Source organism: Cornus florida, unplaced genomic scaffold, assembly GCF_030987335.1.
Source record: "Cornus florida cultivar Cherokee Brave unplaced genomic scaffold, ASM3098733v1 CherokeeBrave_3.0.0_Hap2_Chr11, whole genome shotgun sequence".
Classification (NCBI taxonomy): Eukaryota; Viridiplantae; Streptophyta; class Magnoliopsida; order Cornales; family Cornaceae; genus Cornus; species Cornus florida.
Window position 1 is genome coordinate 130,103,770 of NW_026775581.1, and position 19,133 is coordinate 130,122,902.

General features: G+C 32.8%; 1 protein-coding gene across 2 annotated transcripts; it reads left to right on the plus strand.

Annotated features, from left to right (window-relative positions):
* Window positions 1–7,976: 7,976 nt before the first annotated feature.
* On the plus strand, window positions 7,977–18,912 carry LOC132282063 (transcription factor SRM1-like). 2 transcript variants are annotated; one of them, XM_059783693.1, is made up of 5 exons: window positions 7,977–8,156; window positions 8,594–8,650; window positions 9,229–9,436; window positions 11,658–12,060; window positions 18,124–18,912. In XM_059783693.1, the coding sequence occupies exons 3-5, from the start codon at window positions 9,379–9,381 to the stop codon at window positions 18,629–18,631; spliced, it is 969 nt and encodes a 322-aa protein (XP_059639676.1). In that variant the 5' UTR covers window positions 7,977–8,156; window positions 8,594–8,650; window positions 9,229–9,378; the 3' UTR covers window positions 18,632–18,912. The 2 variants fall into 2 exon arrangements, with proteins under 2 accessions (XP_059639676.1, XP_059639677.1); XM_059783694.1 differs by having other exon boundaries at window positions 7,977–8,650; window positions 11,661–12,060.
* The last annotated feature ends 221 nt before the right edge of the window (window positions 18,913–19,133 follow it).

Here is a 19,133-nt window from a genome sequence, read left to right on the forward strand (position 1 = left end):
TTTTATTTTTTTATAGATGCACCATTATTATATTTTTTTTCAAATAATACTATGTTGAATGAGTTATTTGTACTAATTTTAATCTTAGATTAAGGGGCACCATTTTCTGTATAGGGGCATTTTCGTCATTAGGGTTATGTAAAATAAAATTAAAAAATGGATTTTTTTTTTTTTTTGCCAAAAATAGGAAGAAAAGAGGGGTTTGATGTAATTTTCCATAGTTTATATTAATATAAAATTTTGAAGTATGTTTTATTAAATAAAAGATAGTTTGATAAATAAAAAATAAAATACATTATTTTTATTTCATTTCAAAATTATAATAAATGAGGGCATAAAATGCCGTGAAAAATCAAATCATAAACCAATAACATTTCTTTTATAAACTTCAACATTTTTTCTATCAACTTAATTAACACCATATTATGTATGACATAATTACTTTAACTCATCGTCGCTCTTAAGTTTCTCGTTCTTAGAGGTCAAAGTTCTCTCTTACCTATTTTTAAACATCATATTTTAAATATTCTAGACTAGTATTTTAAAATATTTTACAATATAATAATTATTTTTTTTCCTACAATATACTGTAATAATTATTCCAAGATAATGCTTAGGTACTCACCGGTGAGTAGGGTGAAGCTAATCACCCTTATGTGGTCCAATAACAAAATAACACATCACTTTTAATAATAAAATAATTCACACCTTTCTCTACTTTCTCGGATCAATCATTGAGTAAATGTATATAGTATTTTTAGGTGTGAATTATTTTATCATTAAATGTGATGTGTTATTTTATTATTGGACCACATAGGGGTAAGTAACTTCACCCTATTCACTAGTGAGTAGCTAAGCATTATCCATTATTCAATATCCTTAAATATTTCATCTCTCTATAATAATTCATACTCTTCCTTTCATCTTACAACCTAATACTCTCCAATACTCTAAAATATTTCATATATCTATCACATTCCATAATCTTTGTTCATGAAAATTGACTAAAAAGTGACAAATTGTAGCCCTAACATAAGGTCAATAAGCGGTTCACTTTTAATTAATTTATTTTAATTTTAATTTTAAAAAAGACAAAATCTTAAGGATAATTTACACAAACCTCCCTTATGGTTTGCCCTAATTATAGAAACCACCCTTACTGTTTTGAAAATTACGCGGATCTCCCCTAAGAATAAAAATAATCTACACGGACCTTTCTTTTTTTTAGAGTCAACGGCAGTCAACGACGGAAAATGATAACGTCATCTACTATTTTTACTAAAATCCCTAAAAATACCATTGTTTATATAATTTCATATTATTTATTTAAAAGATATATATATATATATATATATATATATATATGAAGGCTCTAATGCGGTCTAAAAGAACGAATTTGTCAGCAGATCAATAGTCAAATAGTCAATTACACGTTAATACTTTATAGACATAATCATAGTTAATATTTATTACTTTAATAGTTAATTTACCATAGTTAGCCAGTATCTTTATTCAATAATGGAGTCTCAAAGAGAAAGCATATATTACTTAATCCTGGCATGGAAATAATAAAAGGTCTTCAAATTTTAGTTTTCTAAGACAGAAATTAGAAAAATCTCCAAATTCTGATTCTGGCAATTTGCTCGCTTTCATTACTATTTACGTTCTCACGCATTACAATTTCCTTCAAATTTTATGCACAAATACAATTAAATATCCATCCGAAAAACTATTTTTATTACTCAACTTCTTTTTTACTTTTTTTGGTGGTTGAAAATAATCATGCATAAACATTTTAGCTAGGTCATGTCAAGTGCACATAACACACGCACCCCTTATTTACCACTTCACAGTTCTTCAATTTAGATTATCATTAACAAGAACTTTAATACTACATGTCTAGCAATTCATGGTACTACTTATACAGGTATATCAAACTAAACCTTATTTATTAATTTGCAATGTAAATTGGAAACTCCTTCTTATGCCATTAATCTATCATATGCTTCCAATTAGGGATAGGCAAAAAATCCGCCAATCCGCGAACCCGATCCGATCCGTATAGATCGGATCGGATTACCAGATCCATGGATCGATGGTGGATTCAAAAAAATTGAATTCGTAGTTTACGAATCGAATCACGGATTAAGCTGTCAAAAATCTGATCCGATCCGTGGCAATCCGTGGGTAATTCGTAATATATATATATATATATATATATATATATATATATATATATAGTATAATATTAATATATATAATATATATAATATTAATATATAGCAATCTACTCAATCTGTGGCAATCCGTGTGCCACATACCTGATACCTTGCATTTTTTATTTTCTTTTTTTTGGTAAGTATTATACATATTACATATTGATACCACCGACTTTCTCATTCATAAAACATTAACCTAAACCTAGCTAAAGAAGAGAAAGCGGCCGCCTCAGTGAGCTCCTTTTTAGTTCTGCACTTCTGCTGCCGTCTCCTTCACCGAATCAAAACAGGCTAGGATAGATCAGATCAGAGCAAGTCTTGGCTGATCTGGATTCTCAGAGAACGCTTACGCCTTACGGTACTCCTTTTATTCTTTAGATATGATTTAGAATCTGGATTAGAAAAAAAATCTTCTTATCAATCTCTGAATTGATTGCCTTTTCATGTATTGTTTCTTGGTTCAATGTTTGCAGTCACATTGATAAATTTGTTGAATGTTAAAAAGCCTTTGTATGGCTGGACTTTTTTCTATCCTCTTGTGAATTTTTTTTTGCTTCAACTCTCTTTTTGGTGTTAACAGTCCCTTGGTCCTTGGATTTGCTGCTATAAATAACCCATATATGTTTTGTTTTGTTTTTATTTTTATTTTTTTTCAGCGTACAGTATATATTATAGATTTGCTGAAAAAATTAAAAATGTTTTATTGAATTTTCTAAAAATATAATCTTAAAAACTGCAAAGCTACTATTATTAATTCATAAACTAATATTTAGAATTTCAAAACTCTTGGTTTGTCCGGATTAAAAGATTGATTGTTCATATTTCTTGTAATGCAAAAGATAATTGTTATGGTAATATGTCAGTTAAAACAGTAGATGTAGCTATTCATAATTTCTATTTTGTTTTTTCTCTATTTTTTAAAATTTCAGACCTTAAATTTTTTTTTTTCCCTTTTCTTCGCAGATGACAAGTCCAGAAGATACAGTCTGCGGATTGGATCCGATCCAATCCGTCATTTCACGGATCCGATTCAATCCGATCCGTGGACTAACGGATTTGTGGCGGATTCAAAATCTCCCAATCCGTTGCGAGCGGATCGGATTAGAATTGATGCCTAATCCAATCCTATTTGATCCGTGGCCACCCCTACTTCCAATATGCCAATTGGTTCCCTGTACTCTAGATACATGTGGGACAATCCTTAAATTAGTTTTCGAATGATGCTTAATTTCTAATTGAAAATTACTAAGATCGCATTGCTGGGCTAAAAGAACAAATTGAGAACGAAGTGTGGAATAATTACTGAATAAGCTTTTTTAACGGGTTCAAAGGATACCAAATTTTTGGGGTTCGTGAATAAGCTTTTTAAATTTTTTTGCTCTGTTAATTTTTTTTCTTTTCAATTTAGGGGGATTTTTTCATAAGTAATAATTACAAATTTATGAACAATTTGACTGTTGGAGATTGCAAGGAAAATATAAGAGCTTAAGGAAGAGAGAGATTGATAAAAGTATTGACTAACTATGGTACATTGACTATTAAGGTAACAAATATTAACTATGGTTAAAGTCTGATAAAGTAATAACGTGTAATTGACTATTTGACTACTGGTCCGTTGAAAAATCCGGTTTTTTGGACCACATGAGAGCCTTCCTGTATATATATATATATAGTCTAGAATATATATCTCTCCTCACTTTCTCTCTCTAAATTATTTTACCAGCGAGAGAAAGCTTTCAGCCATGAGTTCCGACGAAGGGCAGCGATCAGATTCCAATGACGAAGAAAACTTGAAATAGGGTTTGACCCATAAAGAATTTGTACGCCCCTTTATATCAACACAAAGATTTGTGCTCTTGCCCTATTCTCTTTCTCTCCCTTTCTACATATACATAATACTATGTATATATATTGTAATTGCAGATCTTTCGAGTTGAATCTCAACCGATCAAGTTCTATGAATCCATGGTAGTCTTGTTATGCAGATTTTATTTCCCTGTACATAATCCAATTGATATATATATATATATATATATATATATATATATATATATATATATATCATAAGAATACATTCATTTGATCACTGCTTGAATTCTTCTTTTCGCTGTTATTCTGAATCACAATTTTATTAGTATATCATATCAGCAATCAATTGGTTGACTCTCAGATTTGGTTTAGAGTGAAAAAATTATAATTTTGGAAGAAAAAAAGATGAATTACCAAATTAAAAAAAGATTAACTACCAAAATCAATGGCGTAAAATCAATCTGGGTTATGCCTATATTCATTGCTCCTCCATTGTTGCTGCAAGTGTAAATTAACAATCTCACCATTATTATGAGAACTTTAATCTATCCTATGAAAGATCTTATTTTTGTGTACCAGAGATTGGATCTCTCATGGACGACACCCAATAAATAAATAAATAAAAAAAGAAAAGAAAAAAACTTCAATCAATATATCTTATATATATGTTTTTGATAAGGAAAAAGTGAGATGGTTGCTGTGTTGGTGGTGACTGCGACGACGGTGGAAGGAAGTGGCGGAAGTGGGAGGTGATGGGAGTACGTTGAGAGAGAAAGAGGGGTTGTGGCGGTGGTGTGTGGATTGAGGTAGTGGTGGTAGAAAAAGTCGTTGGTGGTGGGAGGAGACGGCGATGGAAGAAGTCGCCGGCGGAGGGAGGAGATGGCAGTGGAAGAAGTTGCCGGCGGTGAGAGAAGGTTGTGGCAGTGGTGAGAAGATGAGGGAGATGTAATACCCCTAATTTTAAAAGGATAGTCTCGGTATTTATTTATTTATTTTTATTGTATTTTTTTAATTGTTTAATTGATTATTTGACTAATTGTTTATGTGTTTAATTGAATTAAGTGTTACTTGATTAATTGGCTACTTCTTTATGTGTTATTTGTATTTTGTCTAGGTGTTATTTGTATTATTTGTTTAATTAGATTGTGTGCTTAAATGATGTATTTGATTAATTGTAATTAATTGTAAATTAAATGATTAAATGTTTTGTTTTATTTTATTTTATTTTATGGTTATGGTTAGTGGTAATGTGCTAACTAATTGGGTCCTATGGACTACTTGGATAGGAGGTTGGATGGGTATGGATTATTACCCAAGGATAGTTCTATATGTATATATATAAATATATATGTATATACATATAAATAAAAAGAAAAATAATTTATTAATATTATAGTAACTTTAGTATTAATAAATAATCAGATGTATATATTTTATATATTTATATAATAAGGATACGTAACATGTTTTAAGTTACCTTTTTAATATTATGGTAATTTTAGTATAAATAAATAATCTGATGTATATATTTTATTTATTTAATGAGGATATAGATAGATTATATACGTAACATGTTTTAAGTTACCTTTTAATATTATGGTAACTTTAGTATTAATAAATAATCTAATGTATATATTTTATTTAATTAATAAGGATATACATAGATTATATACTTAACATATTTTAAGTTACCTTTTTAATATTTTCATTTTTATTTTTCTTTATTAAGTTAACTTGGATTGGGAAAAGGAATAGGGTTATTATTTAGCCTATAAATACACAACTATAGGTTGAAAGAGGAGTGAAAATATATCACGTAATATATTCTAGAGAGAGAGAGTTAGGGAGAGAAGGAGAAAGAGGAAGGAAGTATGAGAAAACCCTTTAGAGAGAAGATCGAGGAAGGAAGAAGTTTAACTCTCAATCTGAAAGTTTAAGGCAAGTTCTTCTTCTATCTCTTTCCCTTTGATTCGTGTTTCTATACATGCCTAGGAAATTTCAGGATTTATTGAACACATAAAATTAAATAATTATGCATGTTTAATTGGATTAGAACATATGTTTTATGAATTTGATTCATATCTGTTCTTGTGTTTTGAAATTAATAAATGCATGATTTTGATTTGATTTCCGGTGTGAATTTTTACATGTTTAAATTATGTATATTTCATATCGGTGGAATGATGGAACGTAGAAACATGCCTAGGATTCCTGAACATTAAATAGGAACTAGGTTTGGGTTTAAATAAATTTAAATAAACTCAATCATAATGATGCTTGCTATTTGAATGTTTTAAACAAACGAATGAATTTAATATTTTAATATGTTCTAATAATTGAGATTAAATGTGTATGATGAATTGGATATGGAGAATACTTATTTGACGGTATAATAAAATATCATCATATGTATAAGATTCAGTTTATGTATGACATATGATATAGGAAACTTAAATAAATAATAAGTCATTCCTATTTTGTGATAACTTGAAGTCATATTATCATAGTTATTTCTGGATTGTTTGATGTATTTTTTTAATCGTTACATCAATTGTTGAATTGTGTGATTTAATGCACCGGTATGAGACGGTGGCATTCTAGGGACGGATTAACTTATCAGTTAAGTCCTACCTATTTTATATAAGGGAATGGATTAACTAAAATATTAAGTCCTACTTATATTCAAGTCAAGTCAGCTGAACAAGTTGAATGACTTATGGATGATTAATCTATTATATAAGGGAATTGATTAACTAAAATTTTAAGTCATACTTATATTCAAGTCAGGTCAACTGAACAAGTTGAATGACTTGTGGATGATTAATTTATACCGGATAGGATGGTTACTAGATTTTATATATATAAGTATGGTGCCATGATATGAGCTTGAGTCTCAGGATCAATGGTTAGGGTGCGTATATCGCCAGGGATGTGTAGCTAGATATAGTGTAGTTGTGTACCCTAATTTAGGTATTCATGCCCACTATATGTGCGTTTTGCATGTTACCTACTATTCAGGTTGAGACAACCCTATAGTCTAGTGAGGTTCCTTTAGTGTGTGTATATATATATATACGGACTATTAGTTACTGTTAGATTGACTAGGATGTATACGTGTATCGGATCTCTGCTTGGACTGTAGTAGAGTAGAACTTGTTTGTGGGCCTGACCCACCATTATTTTTCAGGTGTTCGTCAGAAATAGAGGTTGTTCATGCTGAGCAGGGATCAGTCTACTTCATTCTTCCGATGCTACATAGGAGTTCCTTTACGATTCAGTTTCCTGATTTAGACAGTTATTGCTGTCATTTGTTTAGTTTGGATTTTCTAGGGGTCCACACAGTATGGATTCCCGAGTTGTATTTTGGAGGATCAGTTGTATCAGAAGAGTTTATTAATTAATGGAAATATATTCTGAAGTTTATTATTAGATTATCGTTTTAGTTTCTTGTCAACATTTTATTTATTCTTCTTTATTCTTTTGTACTCTGTGTTCGTTTATTATCAATTTGTTTTGATATCCTCGGGTATTCGGGCGTGGGCCTGGCCAACCCGCATTCGAAAATCCGGGGGGGGTATCACAGGAGATATATGCGGGTAATATAAGCACGTGGATTCCTTCGCGTCTGCTAGCTTCCGGTACTTAAGAGTGCAGTTGTGATGTCATGCTTATTTAATAATTTATGGGTACTTTAGTAATTTCAGATGCTAAGGAAAGGGTATTTCAGTAATTTTGGCAGGTCCGTCGGTGTATTTAACCGTTCGTCACACATAAGGGAGGTCCGTGTAGATTGTTTTCATTCTTAGGGGAGGTCCGCGAAATTTCCGAAACACTAGGGGTGGTCCCTGTAATTAGGGCAAACCATAGGGGTGGTTTGTGTAAATTACCCAAATATTAATACCAAAACTACACCGCGCAAACACGGCATCGTTTTTGCTTGCCCGAGAATATCTAAGCTGATTACGGTACCGTCGTCGTCACCGTTTAGGGTTTATATTGGAATATTCAGAACTTCACAAAATTTCTCAAGCGCTGGACAGATCTCACAGTACGCCCGCTACAACATGCAAGTCTCTCTCTGTCTATATATATGCGCGCACATACTTACATATATTATTTTGGTGAAGGGTATGTGGAAATGCATTTGGGGGGCTTTTGTATATATAGAAGCAGTAGAATGGAGTGGCATCTACTGCCATCCGTTCATCAAATTTATTGACTTGGATTTGGTTCTTCGGTAACTCAAATCGATCTGGGAATTTCGATTTGGGTTACTGAAGAACACGACTAGTATGGGAAGATGATATATTCAACAGGCATATAACAAAGTGAAATATTAACGGCTAGGTCTTGGTAGTAATTAAGTTGATAGTTCAGGGTTTAATCAATTTGGCATAATACAAAATGGATATATCTGTTTCAATTAGTTATTTTTACACAATTGAAACATACCGTATATTTTTTTGCACAAAATGCATTAGTTTTATCAATGTTCTTGAAAATCGTGGTATGCAAATTGAATTCAATGACCAACTGACTGATTGAATTAGTATTATCTTTTTAAGATTCCAGAAATGCTGTCGGAAGAAGCGGACGAGGAGGATTTTCTTACCTTAAAAAAGGTTAGCCTTTTACATTTGAGGTTTGTCCATGGTAAATTCTTAGTTTGTTTACTTAACAATCTACTGACTTGTATATATGTACATATATGTGCATACATGTATTTACAGATTTTTGAACTCGATTATTTCATAAATTGCGTAGCTCTGCCTTTAAAGAAGTTTTCTTCCTCCTGGTTTTTGTCTGTTAATTTGTCAGTTTTTCTACAATGGCGATAGTGGATGTGTATGGTGTGACTGTCAAATGGATTCTGCATCTAGTGATGTAGTTTCCAAAATTGTTGTTGATTTCATAAAGTCGATTTTAAGTTAAAGGAATTTTGAAACCCAAAAGATGTGGATTTGAAAGGCATTTAGTGAATATGCTTATTTATTTGCCAAAATATTTCATGCAAACATTATTGCACTACCGATTTTAGAAGGTCGAGGTTAAGTTCACGGTTTTTTTTGTCTTGAACGTGGTTCTCCACACTATTTGTTTCAGTGGTATTGCTGTTGAAAAGAAGCATACCTGTTATATCTTTTGAATTGGCTATTGAATGGCTCTCTGTAAAAACTGAGATCTTATGTCTGGTGTAAAGGTTGAAGAACACAAGCTCCACAGACGCTAGAGATATGTATATAAGGAGTGCAATGTCACATGGACATCTCAATTGTGTGAACAACCCATGTCTACTTAAAGATGACACTGGTGTGGGCATGAAATATGAATTCTTCATGCCTTCCTTTGGATGCTCATGCAACAAGCAATCTCTACAAAGGATAAAAGGAACATATTCCTTACTCATTGTAAGTTCCATTGGAATGCTTTCTTAATTATCTTCTCTACTGCATGAACATATTATTAGTGCCCATGTCATACATTCTACAGATACACTATTCTTGTTCTAAGGTAAAGAAGAAAAGAAAAAGAAACTCTTATTTTTCATCCATGCAGCTCATATCCAATTTTTTTGGAATTGATTGTATCTAACAACTTAATACTCATGCCAAGTGATTATTGTAAAGAAGTCAATGATCAAAGAGAGGGGGTTGAATTGGTCAGGCTTTTACTAAAAGTATAATCTGTTTTTTCTTTTTATTTTGTTAAAAAGAACACAGATATATTAAAGTCGAGGCCAGGATCTGCACAAAGTGGAAGAAGGATAGATTCTTTTAGGGCACAAAAGTGAAGAGAAAAAAAGAGAAATATAAATAAAAATTAAAATCTTGCCCATAATCCATGGAAACCTAGTCCCACAAAAACCTCTAGGAGGGTGGAAGTGACCTGGAAGAAGGAGAGATTCTTTTAGGGCACAAAAGTGAAGAGAAAAAAAGAGAAATATAAATAAAAATTAAAATCTTGCCCATAATCCATGGAAACCTAGTCCCACAAAAACCTCAAGGAGCGTGGAAGTGACCTGTGAATCTCTATCGGGAAATTCTTTGTTTTTGGAGAGCAACACAAATCCAAGATTTCTAACATTGAGTAACCACAGTAGCATGAACCACAAGATCACAATTTCATTAAACACACCATAATCACAGAATCTTTTATAATGCAACAATATGACTACCCAATGGGGAAGTTCTTGAAGACCTTCCAAAAGTGCAATAACTTTGCCGGGAGAGGAAAACCATTTCGCACCAACCTAGGGATATAAAGAACAACTCTACCAAGACGTTCCTGTATTATCTACCATTGACAAAGACCAGGAGTCCCAAGTGCATTTCAGTAAATCAACAATGCTCGTGAGGGGTGTTTTCCATTTACGGAAGGGGAAAATTGATGCACACGATAGCATCAAACAGGTTTCTGACCATTTTCAAAATTAAACTTAATGGTGCTCTATTTAAATTTATAGTCACAGAAGCCCAAAAGAGGTTAAGTGGTGCACTTTATACCATAGCTCTTCCCCATTTGGGTTGTGCACAGAAATTATTGCATTTGTTTCAGTCCTAACCATCTGAATTAAAGCATCGCATGACCCATTCTCAGAACTTTACATTTATTACTAAAACCAAAGGCACCAAGATCAATGCCATTTAAGGAACCAACTTCTTGAGGATTTCCCTAAGTTAACCCTACTCAAGAAAAAAGAAAGAAGAAGGAAAAAAAAAAAAAAAAAAAAAAATCTTCGCCAGAGTTCATAAGAAAAGGGGCAATGAATAATGACCGTGTATTACTTTATAATCTTCTTTGGGATTTGCCAGCCTTTATTATCTTGTTTTATGCGTTTTTGGCAAATGGACCCCAATTTGAGAATTACAACAAGCGTGTCTTTATAAGAGCCTGAATCTTACATTTATGCCTTGCAAGTTTGCACTATCACATTGTTTTATCCAGCTTTTTAATTTCATTCATTTCAAAATTTTGCTAACCTTGTTTCTCTGCAACTTGTAAGCTTGGTTTTGAATAATAACTTAACCATTCATTACTCTTCCAAATTATACTGTCCATAACCATCATCATGTTAGTATTTAGTTCATCATTAATTATCTATATATTCGGTCATATTTCACCAGTTACTCCATTATTGGTAATCAGATATCTCTTGTTATTAAAGATATTTCATTACCTTTTTCATCTATAATTTGTTTGTTCATTACAGTATAGTTTCTTTATATGTTTTTGAACTATAGTTGGTTGTCATGATGCTGGTTATTTGTGCATGTTCCTTCGCTTTTTGTGGATCTTATTGGTGTACACATATTGCTGTTACAGCTGCTTCTCACTTTTACCTCTTTGGCCATATCACATATGTTATTTTTTTTTGTCCTGCTCTACCTATGGGTCAGCTATCAGTTATTGAAACTTTGAAAATCCAAGCCTAGGAGTCAGTATAGAAAATTGTTTTGGCGTTTCTTCACGTGTCCAACCTATCAAAGGGAAAGTTTTCGAAAGTAATGCAATTGTCGGTCGTAAGACTATTTCTAGTTTTGGGTTGGAACTGAAAATTGTTTGTGAGATTCATTGTTTTCTTTTCTGAGTGCTCTCCCAATCTCTTCCCTGTGGACTAAACTCCTCAAGCAGGCTTAAGCAAGAGGATGAGCATGAATGGAGCATGCAGTAGCTCTGTGTGGACTAGGGAGCAGGATAAAGCATTTGAGAATGCTTTGGCAATCTATTCTGAGGATTTGAGTGATCGATGGGAGAAGATTGCGGCAGCAGTTCCTGGGAAAACGCTTGAGGAGATCAAACATCACTACAATATCTTAGTTGAAGACGTCAATGCAATTGAGTCTGGCTTAGTGCCTTTGCCTTCCTATGTTTCTTCTTTTGACGATTCTGCAAATCATGCAGGAGATGTCGGTGTTGGTAAGAAGAGAAGCCAGTCTCGGCAAATGCAAAGTGATTCCAGCCATGGAAGGAAGTCATCAACATCATATCAAGAACGGCGGAGGGGGATAGCTTGGACAGAAGAGGAACATAGGTAAAATACATTTGGAATGTGCAGATTTTCTGGAATATATACTCATTTGCAGCTATTCATTAATTTATATGCTTTTGGGTAAATTCTGTTTTCATTTACACTGATTATTTGGTGCCAAAATTTCATTTTAGTACTTTTCTTGGATAAAAATAATTTCTTTCTTCTTCCTAAGAAAATTATTAGGGGTGCACATATAAGTGGCCAGACCATCCGATCTGATCCGATCCATTATGTTCAGTGTGGATCGGTTCAGTTTCACAAGCAATTGGTATGGTTACGGTTTGGGTTTCATAGTTAAGAGAATCGTGGTGATTGGTTCAGTTCATGGATTATAGTCCAAAAATAAATCAAGTAAATAATATAAAAAAAATCCAAACTGATTGGGTCCGCTATCATTATATACTGTATAATATAATAGTTCTCATACTATTGGTTATCTATGTAATATAATATAATAGCTCTCATACTATTTGTTATCTATGTAAGTTTCCCATAGACCTCACCACACCTTATATAAAAATCCCATAACCCAACCCTAAGGTGATAGGATAGCACCCTATGGTTGGATTGCTTGGGGCTTTGTTTCAATAAAGGTTAAATTGCTAAACGAACCAATTCGAACCCTAGTGCTATGGTTTGGTTTAGACAGTGTGATCAGATCGGATCAGTATATATATATTAAAACTGTTGAGATTGGATTGGTTCCAAAATATTATTAAACCAGTCCAATCTGAACCGTGTGCACCCCTTTAAATTATTGTGCTGGAAGTTAACATTTTTAAGGAGTTCTTTGATATATAAACACGTTGTTTGTTGATTGCTAATTTCTTCAGTTGGACAGTGATCTAACAGTCAAATGGTGGTCGACATTCCCTTATTGACTTTAACACATTAGTGGCTTGAAAAATTTCAAATCAGCATATTGGTACTAAACCCATAACTAAATCATCATTTAAATTGGTATGGGTAAGATACAATGGAATTGCTATTTCAAAATTTAACCGATTGATACATTGATGAACAAGGTTACTTAATTTGAGAATCAATTAAAAAGCTGATGCTTTAGGCTTCAGTGTGATAGAATCAATTGAAATGCTGGTTGTACAATGGTTTAATTTTGTTTCTTTTTGAGATTTTTGAAGGGCTTGTTTTCTTAGTAGATTGTTAGGTAGAAATGAAAAATAAGGGCGTTCATAGCGTCTAAGCCACTCCTTAAGAAGTAAAGAAAACAAAGGGCTTTATTATTATTTTTTTAACCTGTTCACAAGTTGGTGTTCTTGTGTCGCCACTGTCTCATTAAAGAACAATTAAATTAAATGTTATTATCTGGTGAATTTTTAGAAAGGAGCTTGCAGCTATAACTTTGCCTGATTGTGCCTGCATTCTTTGTTCCTGCTCTCTCTTTACTTCTTGTTCCTCCTCTCAATCTTCTTTTTTCTCTTCATCTATCTGTAATCATTACTTTTACGTTTTTTTCATAATTAAAACATGCTTTAAACCATTTAAATCCTTAAAATTCTTTAAAAAGCATCTTCTACCTTTTTCCACCTTCTTCGGTCATCCCTGGAAGCTGTTTAATAAAATCATCGTTCCCTTTTATTATAATGGTCAAACACTGAGTTGAATTTTAAGTTTGAAGCATTTTGCAAGGTAATGTGATCACCCAGAAGACGAAGACTTGGGCTTAGTCAATTGAGAGTGATTTTAGCTGAAAGCATCTATGGCCCTGCTAATTTTTGTAAGGGTACTGTTGGAGCTACTACAAGAGTTGTCCCAAGGATCAAGGCTGATGGAAGTTGGAACTAAAATAGTGGGTACATTTTTATTATTTTATTTGAAGTTTTGCAACAGGATATCTCAAAAAGTTTTTTTGTTCTCCAGTTATCTCCATTTGGATTCATGTCATAAAATCCTTAACAACCTCTGGTGCATCTGGCCAAATTATCTTAGACAACCTTCCCTCAACCTGCCTTTAATAATGCACTGGCCACATAAACTTTGGCCTGATTCTTGATGATCAATTCACAATTTCTTCCATTCCCCATTAAATATTTATTTCAAGGGGAATTTGTAGTCTTAATCAACCTAGAAGTTTAGTTACCCAAAAAAAAAATTTGTAGTCTTAATCTCTGTTGCCTACTGTTTTGTTTCACATTTCACCTGAGGATATCTTTGTTGACCTAACATGACTTGGATAGGGATGCACGTGCCCAACACTTCAAAGTGATTGAAAATCTTTGGAAAGTAGATGAATCCAGCACCATGACAGACACCCGCACTTGACATCAGCACTTAAGTTACCTTTCCATTGAATAAAATCAACGCTTTCTTATTTGAGCATTCTGCTGGGATTCTTGGTTGGCTGAATTAATTTCTCTAGCATGACATACATGCCAAATGCCAATAGAAGCTTTGGTATTTTGTAATAAAGACTTGCTTAAAACTGGAAAAAAAGAAAGCAGAAGAATGAGACTGTTGTTATTTCTTTACAGAACCTAGTGTCTGAAATTTACTTTGTTATTTGCTCTACATGTCTCTTCTTGTTGCATACACAAACCCAACATATCCTTGGCTCAGTAGTAGATGTAGCTATATTTGCATGTTTTGTGGGGGAGTGTCTTTCTTTTATGCTCACTCCCTTGTTCATGCTTTGTGAGACTGTGCCTTCATATTATAGTAGTTAAGATCCACTCTTTGATTTTACCAGAGCATTTGTCATCACATATGCCCCTGTTGTAGAGGGCTTGATTTAGTCATTTCATGATCATTGCAAGTTATTCTTTCATCTCCAGTAGTTTGTAGATGTAACTCAACTCAGTTCAATTCAACAAATCATTATCCCATCTAGTTGGGGTGACTACATGGATTTTTGTTTCCCATTCTAATTTATTAATGGCAATAACTTCAGTTGGACCACAATAAATTCAGTTAGACCACATATTATTATATGTTCTTTTACAATCTCAAGCTAATTTGGACTTCCCCTTTCTATAACACTATCTTAATGTGGATAATGTCTCTGTTCATCACTGTTGTAATGAATGATCTCAAATAATCATGACTCATTTTATTGAATGGGAGTCACTTACATAGTTCTATCCTTTCTTGTCTCATTGCAAATCTGTCTAAACATCCTTATTTTGGTCAGATTCATTTTATGAATATTTTGATTCTTAACCAATTAACATTTTTGTTCCATAGGAACAACTGGTCTAATAGACTATGCTTTTTAGTTTAGAGTTATCCATTGATCCAAGGATATGTCATTAGCTTTACATTCTTCACTAATTATACGAGTAACAGCACCTCTGATCTTCTCTCCTTGTGAATGATCGAGTTCATGAAGAATCTATTCACTTTTCACTATATCTTGATCTCTACTTTCACTACATTACAATTCTATTCATGTTCTGCTAAAGTTATAAATTTAATGTATTCAATTTTGTTCCTTTTTATCTTAAACCTTCATGACTTAATTACTTATTTTCAAACCTCTAATTTATCATTTATCCTTACTTCAGTTTCATCAATTGAAACAATATTATTAAAATGTAGCATTCACCATGGAACCGCAACTTATTTATTGCATTAATTACTAAGAAAAAGAAAGAGGCTTAATACTGATTCTTGATGCAAGCGTAGTCAGATATCCACTTTTGCATTTTTTATTTTTATAGTCAAAACTTCAATTATACATATATTTTGTATATGATTTATTTCTTTTCTAACACGAATAATATATGCAAGGACCTTATCATGAGTTTTCTCCAGTTCTTTAAGAAGTATATGAATATTCTTATTCTTCACTCTACACCTTTCTCTCAGTCTCTTTCATAAGAAGATTTCGTACATTGTTAACTTACCTGAAATAAGCCAAATTGATTTTCGTACACAGTTGTTTCAACTTTCAGGTCTTGTTTATTGCTTAATTAGCTTTCTTAAGATTTATAGCATTACTCATTAATTTATGCAATGATAATTTATGCAATTTTTTTTATATCCTTTATTTTTATGTAGGTATAGAATACTTTTTGGTCTCTCGTCAGACACTTTCTTAGTTATTATGATATTATTAAGTATTTTGTTAATTTCATTGTTTTCATCTTTCTCAATGCATATTCTATCTGACACTTTGATTTCATGAGAATTTTTTTTTTTTAAAGGTTACAATATTCCTTTAAACCTGAGAATTTTTTTTTCTATTTTTCTTTTGGGTCAAATTTAATACGCTTGAATTTCTTTTTCACAACAGTTTCAACTCCCTCATTCTACCATTAAGTTTACTTAGATAATCACATTTCTTAATTTTGATTATTCCAGAACCTTTTTTTCAATATATCGGCCACCTATTCCACATTAAATTGATTTCATCCATTTAAATTTTCTGTTGCTTATTTTAGCATCTTACTCTTTAATCTTAAATGGTTCTACTATCCCTCCTAAATTCCACTACTTGGTTTTTAGATTTCTAACTTTTTGCAATTTTAATTATCCTTTAATATATATAGCTAAAACTGTCAACATAAGCTGAAAGGACAAGCTATTTCCTGGGAAAATCTTAAAGTTTTTTTTCACTATTAGTTGATTTATTCCAAGTAGGAAAATATCCATTGAACTCATCCACTTTGAAAGGTTTTTGAATCTTCTTCTTCTTTTTATTATTATTTTTATTTTATAAAACAATTAGGTTTTGGTTATCATAGGATCATATGTTACTGCAATTCAGGAATCATCCTTATCTCCAATTCCTTGTCCACAATGATCACATCCCATGACATTATTAAATGTCCATCTCTCTCTCTCCATACATAGGTATTTGACTAACAGAAGATCATATGTTACCACAAAGTATGGGGTAACCTCCCCTTAAGATCATTCTTATCCCCACATCTATGTCCACCATGCACACTCTCATACTATCATGTTCTTCTTCTATGACCATTAAAATATAATTATACAATATGCTAAGTTAATTCATCCATATGGTCACAAAGTTATGCTTTAACATGCATCGTAGTTGGGGTGCAGTACCACTAGTTCTAGTAATTATATATTCTTGCGATATAATTACAAAATCTTCTTTAAATCTGTATCTACTATTATCCTTTACTCCATTGTTTTATTATCTTTTTCATTATAAGAGAGTTTATATCCTGTCTAAAATTTTGCTATGAACTTAGATTCTTGTAAGCATATTACATTATATTTTTGTTTTAATCATACTGTCTAGTAGTTATATTTCTTTATTTGTTATTGTTCTTATGTTTCATTGTCTTATAATAGGATCTTCAACTGTGATGGTCTAGATTAGTGCAGGAACTTTGCCTCGTTCCCACCATATCCAGCTGCTGATTTGTTTCTCCTTGCCTTCCTTTCGAAGTATTAAGTAGTTGATAGAGTGCGTCATTTGAGGAAAATACCCTAATATTTATTTGAATATCGTTCATGTTCATATGATTGTCGCTGAGTAAACCATCCTCTTTTCTGGGGTTTGGAACTTGCTCTTTAAGGAGGTAAAGATAAGAAATCAACCATCACACATGCTGCACTTAGGTTGTGGATGCAATATGATTTTACTAGATAACCTTTTGTCAGTGTTCTGTTATAATTGAGCAAGGCTGTGTTATTGTCCTATAGATAATCAGGTATAATCTTATTGTCTATAGAAAAAAAGAATGAAATGTATAGATTGATGTAACACTCAATATATGACATTGTCCAACATGTCCATTTATTTTAGATTTTATTTTCACATTGATCATCTATATTTTGTGATTTTTGCTGTTCTCAAGTATTATGCTTTCATTTCTGATCTAGGCAGATTTATCATGGACTAAACCATGGAAATCATTTGTATCTGGCACATGATGCTTATCATGAATGTGGATCCTTATAATGCTTAATATTTGAGAAACTAAACTACATTTATTGATCTTTTTGTAAATTAACAATTGACTGCACAATATTTCAGGAACAGGGCAAAATAAATATTGACTTGAAAGTAGAAGGTTGGCAACATTAGTTTGATCTCTCTGTCTCTCTCTGTGTGTGCGCTTCCAACAGGTTATTCCTCCTGGGCTTGGAAAAGCATGGAAAAGGTGACTGGAGGGGCATATCTCGGCACTTCGTGTTATCTAGAACACCTACGCAGGTGGCCAGTCATGCACAGAAATATTTCATTCGCTTAAATTCAGAAAACAAAGAAAGGCGACGATCAAGCATCCATGACATAACTAGCGTGGAGAATAGAGATGCAGCAGCTCTGCTAGGGCTAATCAGAGGGCAAAAAGATGGACTTCCTGCAGGGGGGTCCTCCAGTGGATATGGGAAGCCACCACAACCTGATGCACCCAATGCTGGCCTGTTTGTTCATCCTACTATTGGCCAACCACTTCACGGACCTCTTATTCCAGCAGTTGGCACTCAAGTGAATCCCCCTTACCCAGGACAGATGGTTTGTGGTGTCACTGCGCCAATTCCTGGATCACACATTCCTTCTGCCCCAACAAACAAGGCTTCAATGACATTTCCGATGCCTTGTTCATCAAATTGGAAGGGACCGGGCTATTAACTAGTGTTAGTTTCAGCTCTAGTTTGCTGAGCGATGAGCAGAGTCTCTCTCTTTCAACTTTTGGGTCACCAATTTGCGTTTGGATTGTTGTCACAAGTTATTGACCTTAGGAAGTCTAAGAAAATATGTATTTTGCATAGACAACTATGGATGTCAGTAATGTAAAACTGGTGGAACTCTCTTTTTTCTTAAACTCCATAATTTGTTGTTGTGAAAAAACTGTTTTTGTTCATTGCTTTATGTTGCAGTATAAAGAGCATGGTCATATGTCGATTATAGCTTGTAATGTGTTATTATTCTTGGTCGAATTTCTTTTACTTTGTTGTCTAGTGTCATTATAAATTGTACACACGGTCGAGTAGGTGCCACTGGAAAAGGCATAAAGAGATGACAAGCGGTTGATTTCTGTTGGATGATTTTCATTTGATTAAAGTCGTGAAATGATGATTTGCTTTTTTGAACTTTGTTATCTTTGATTCCTTTGTGTCTGGGCACCTAAGTT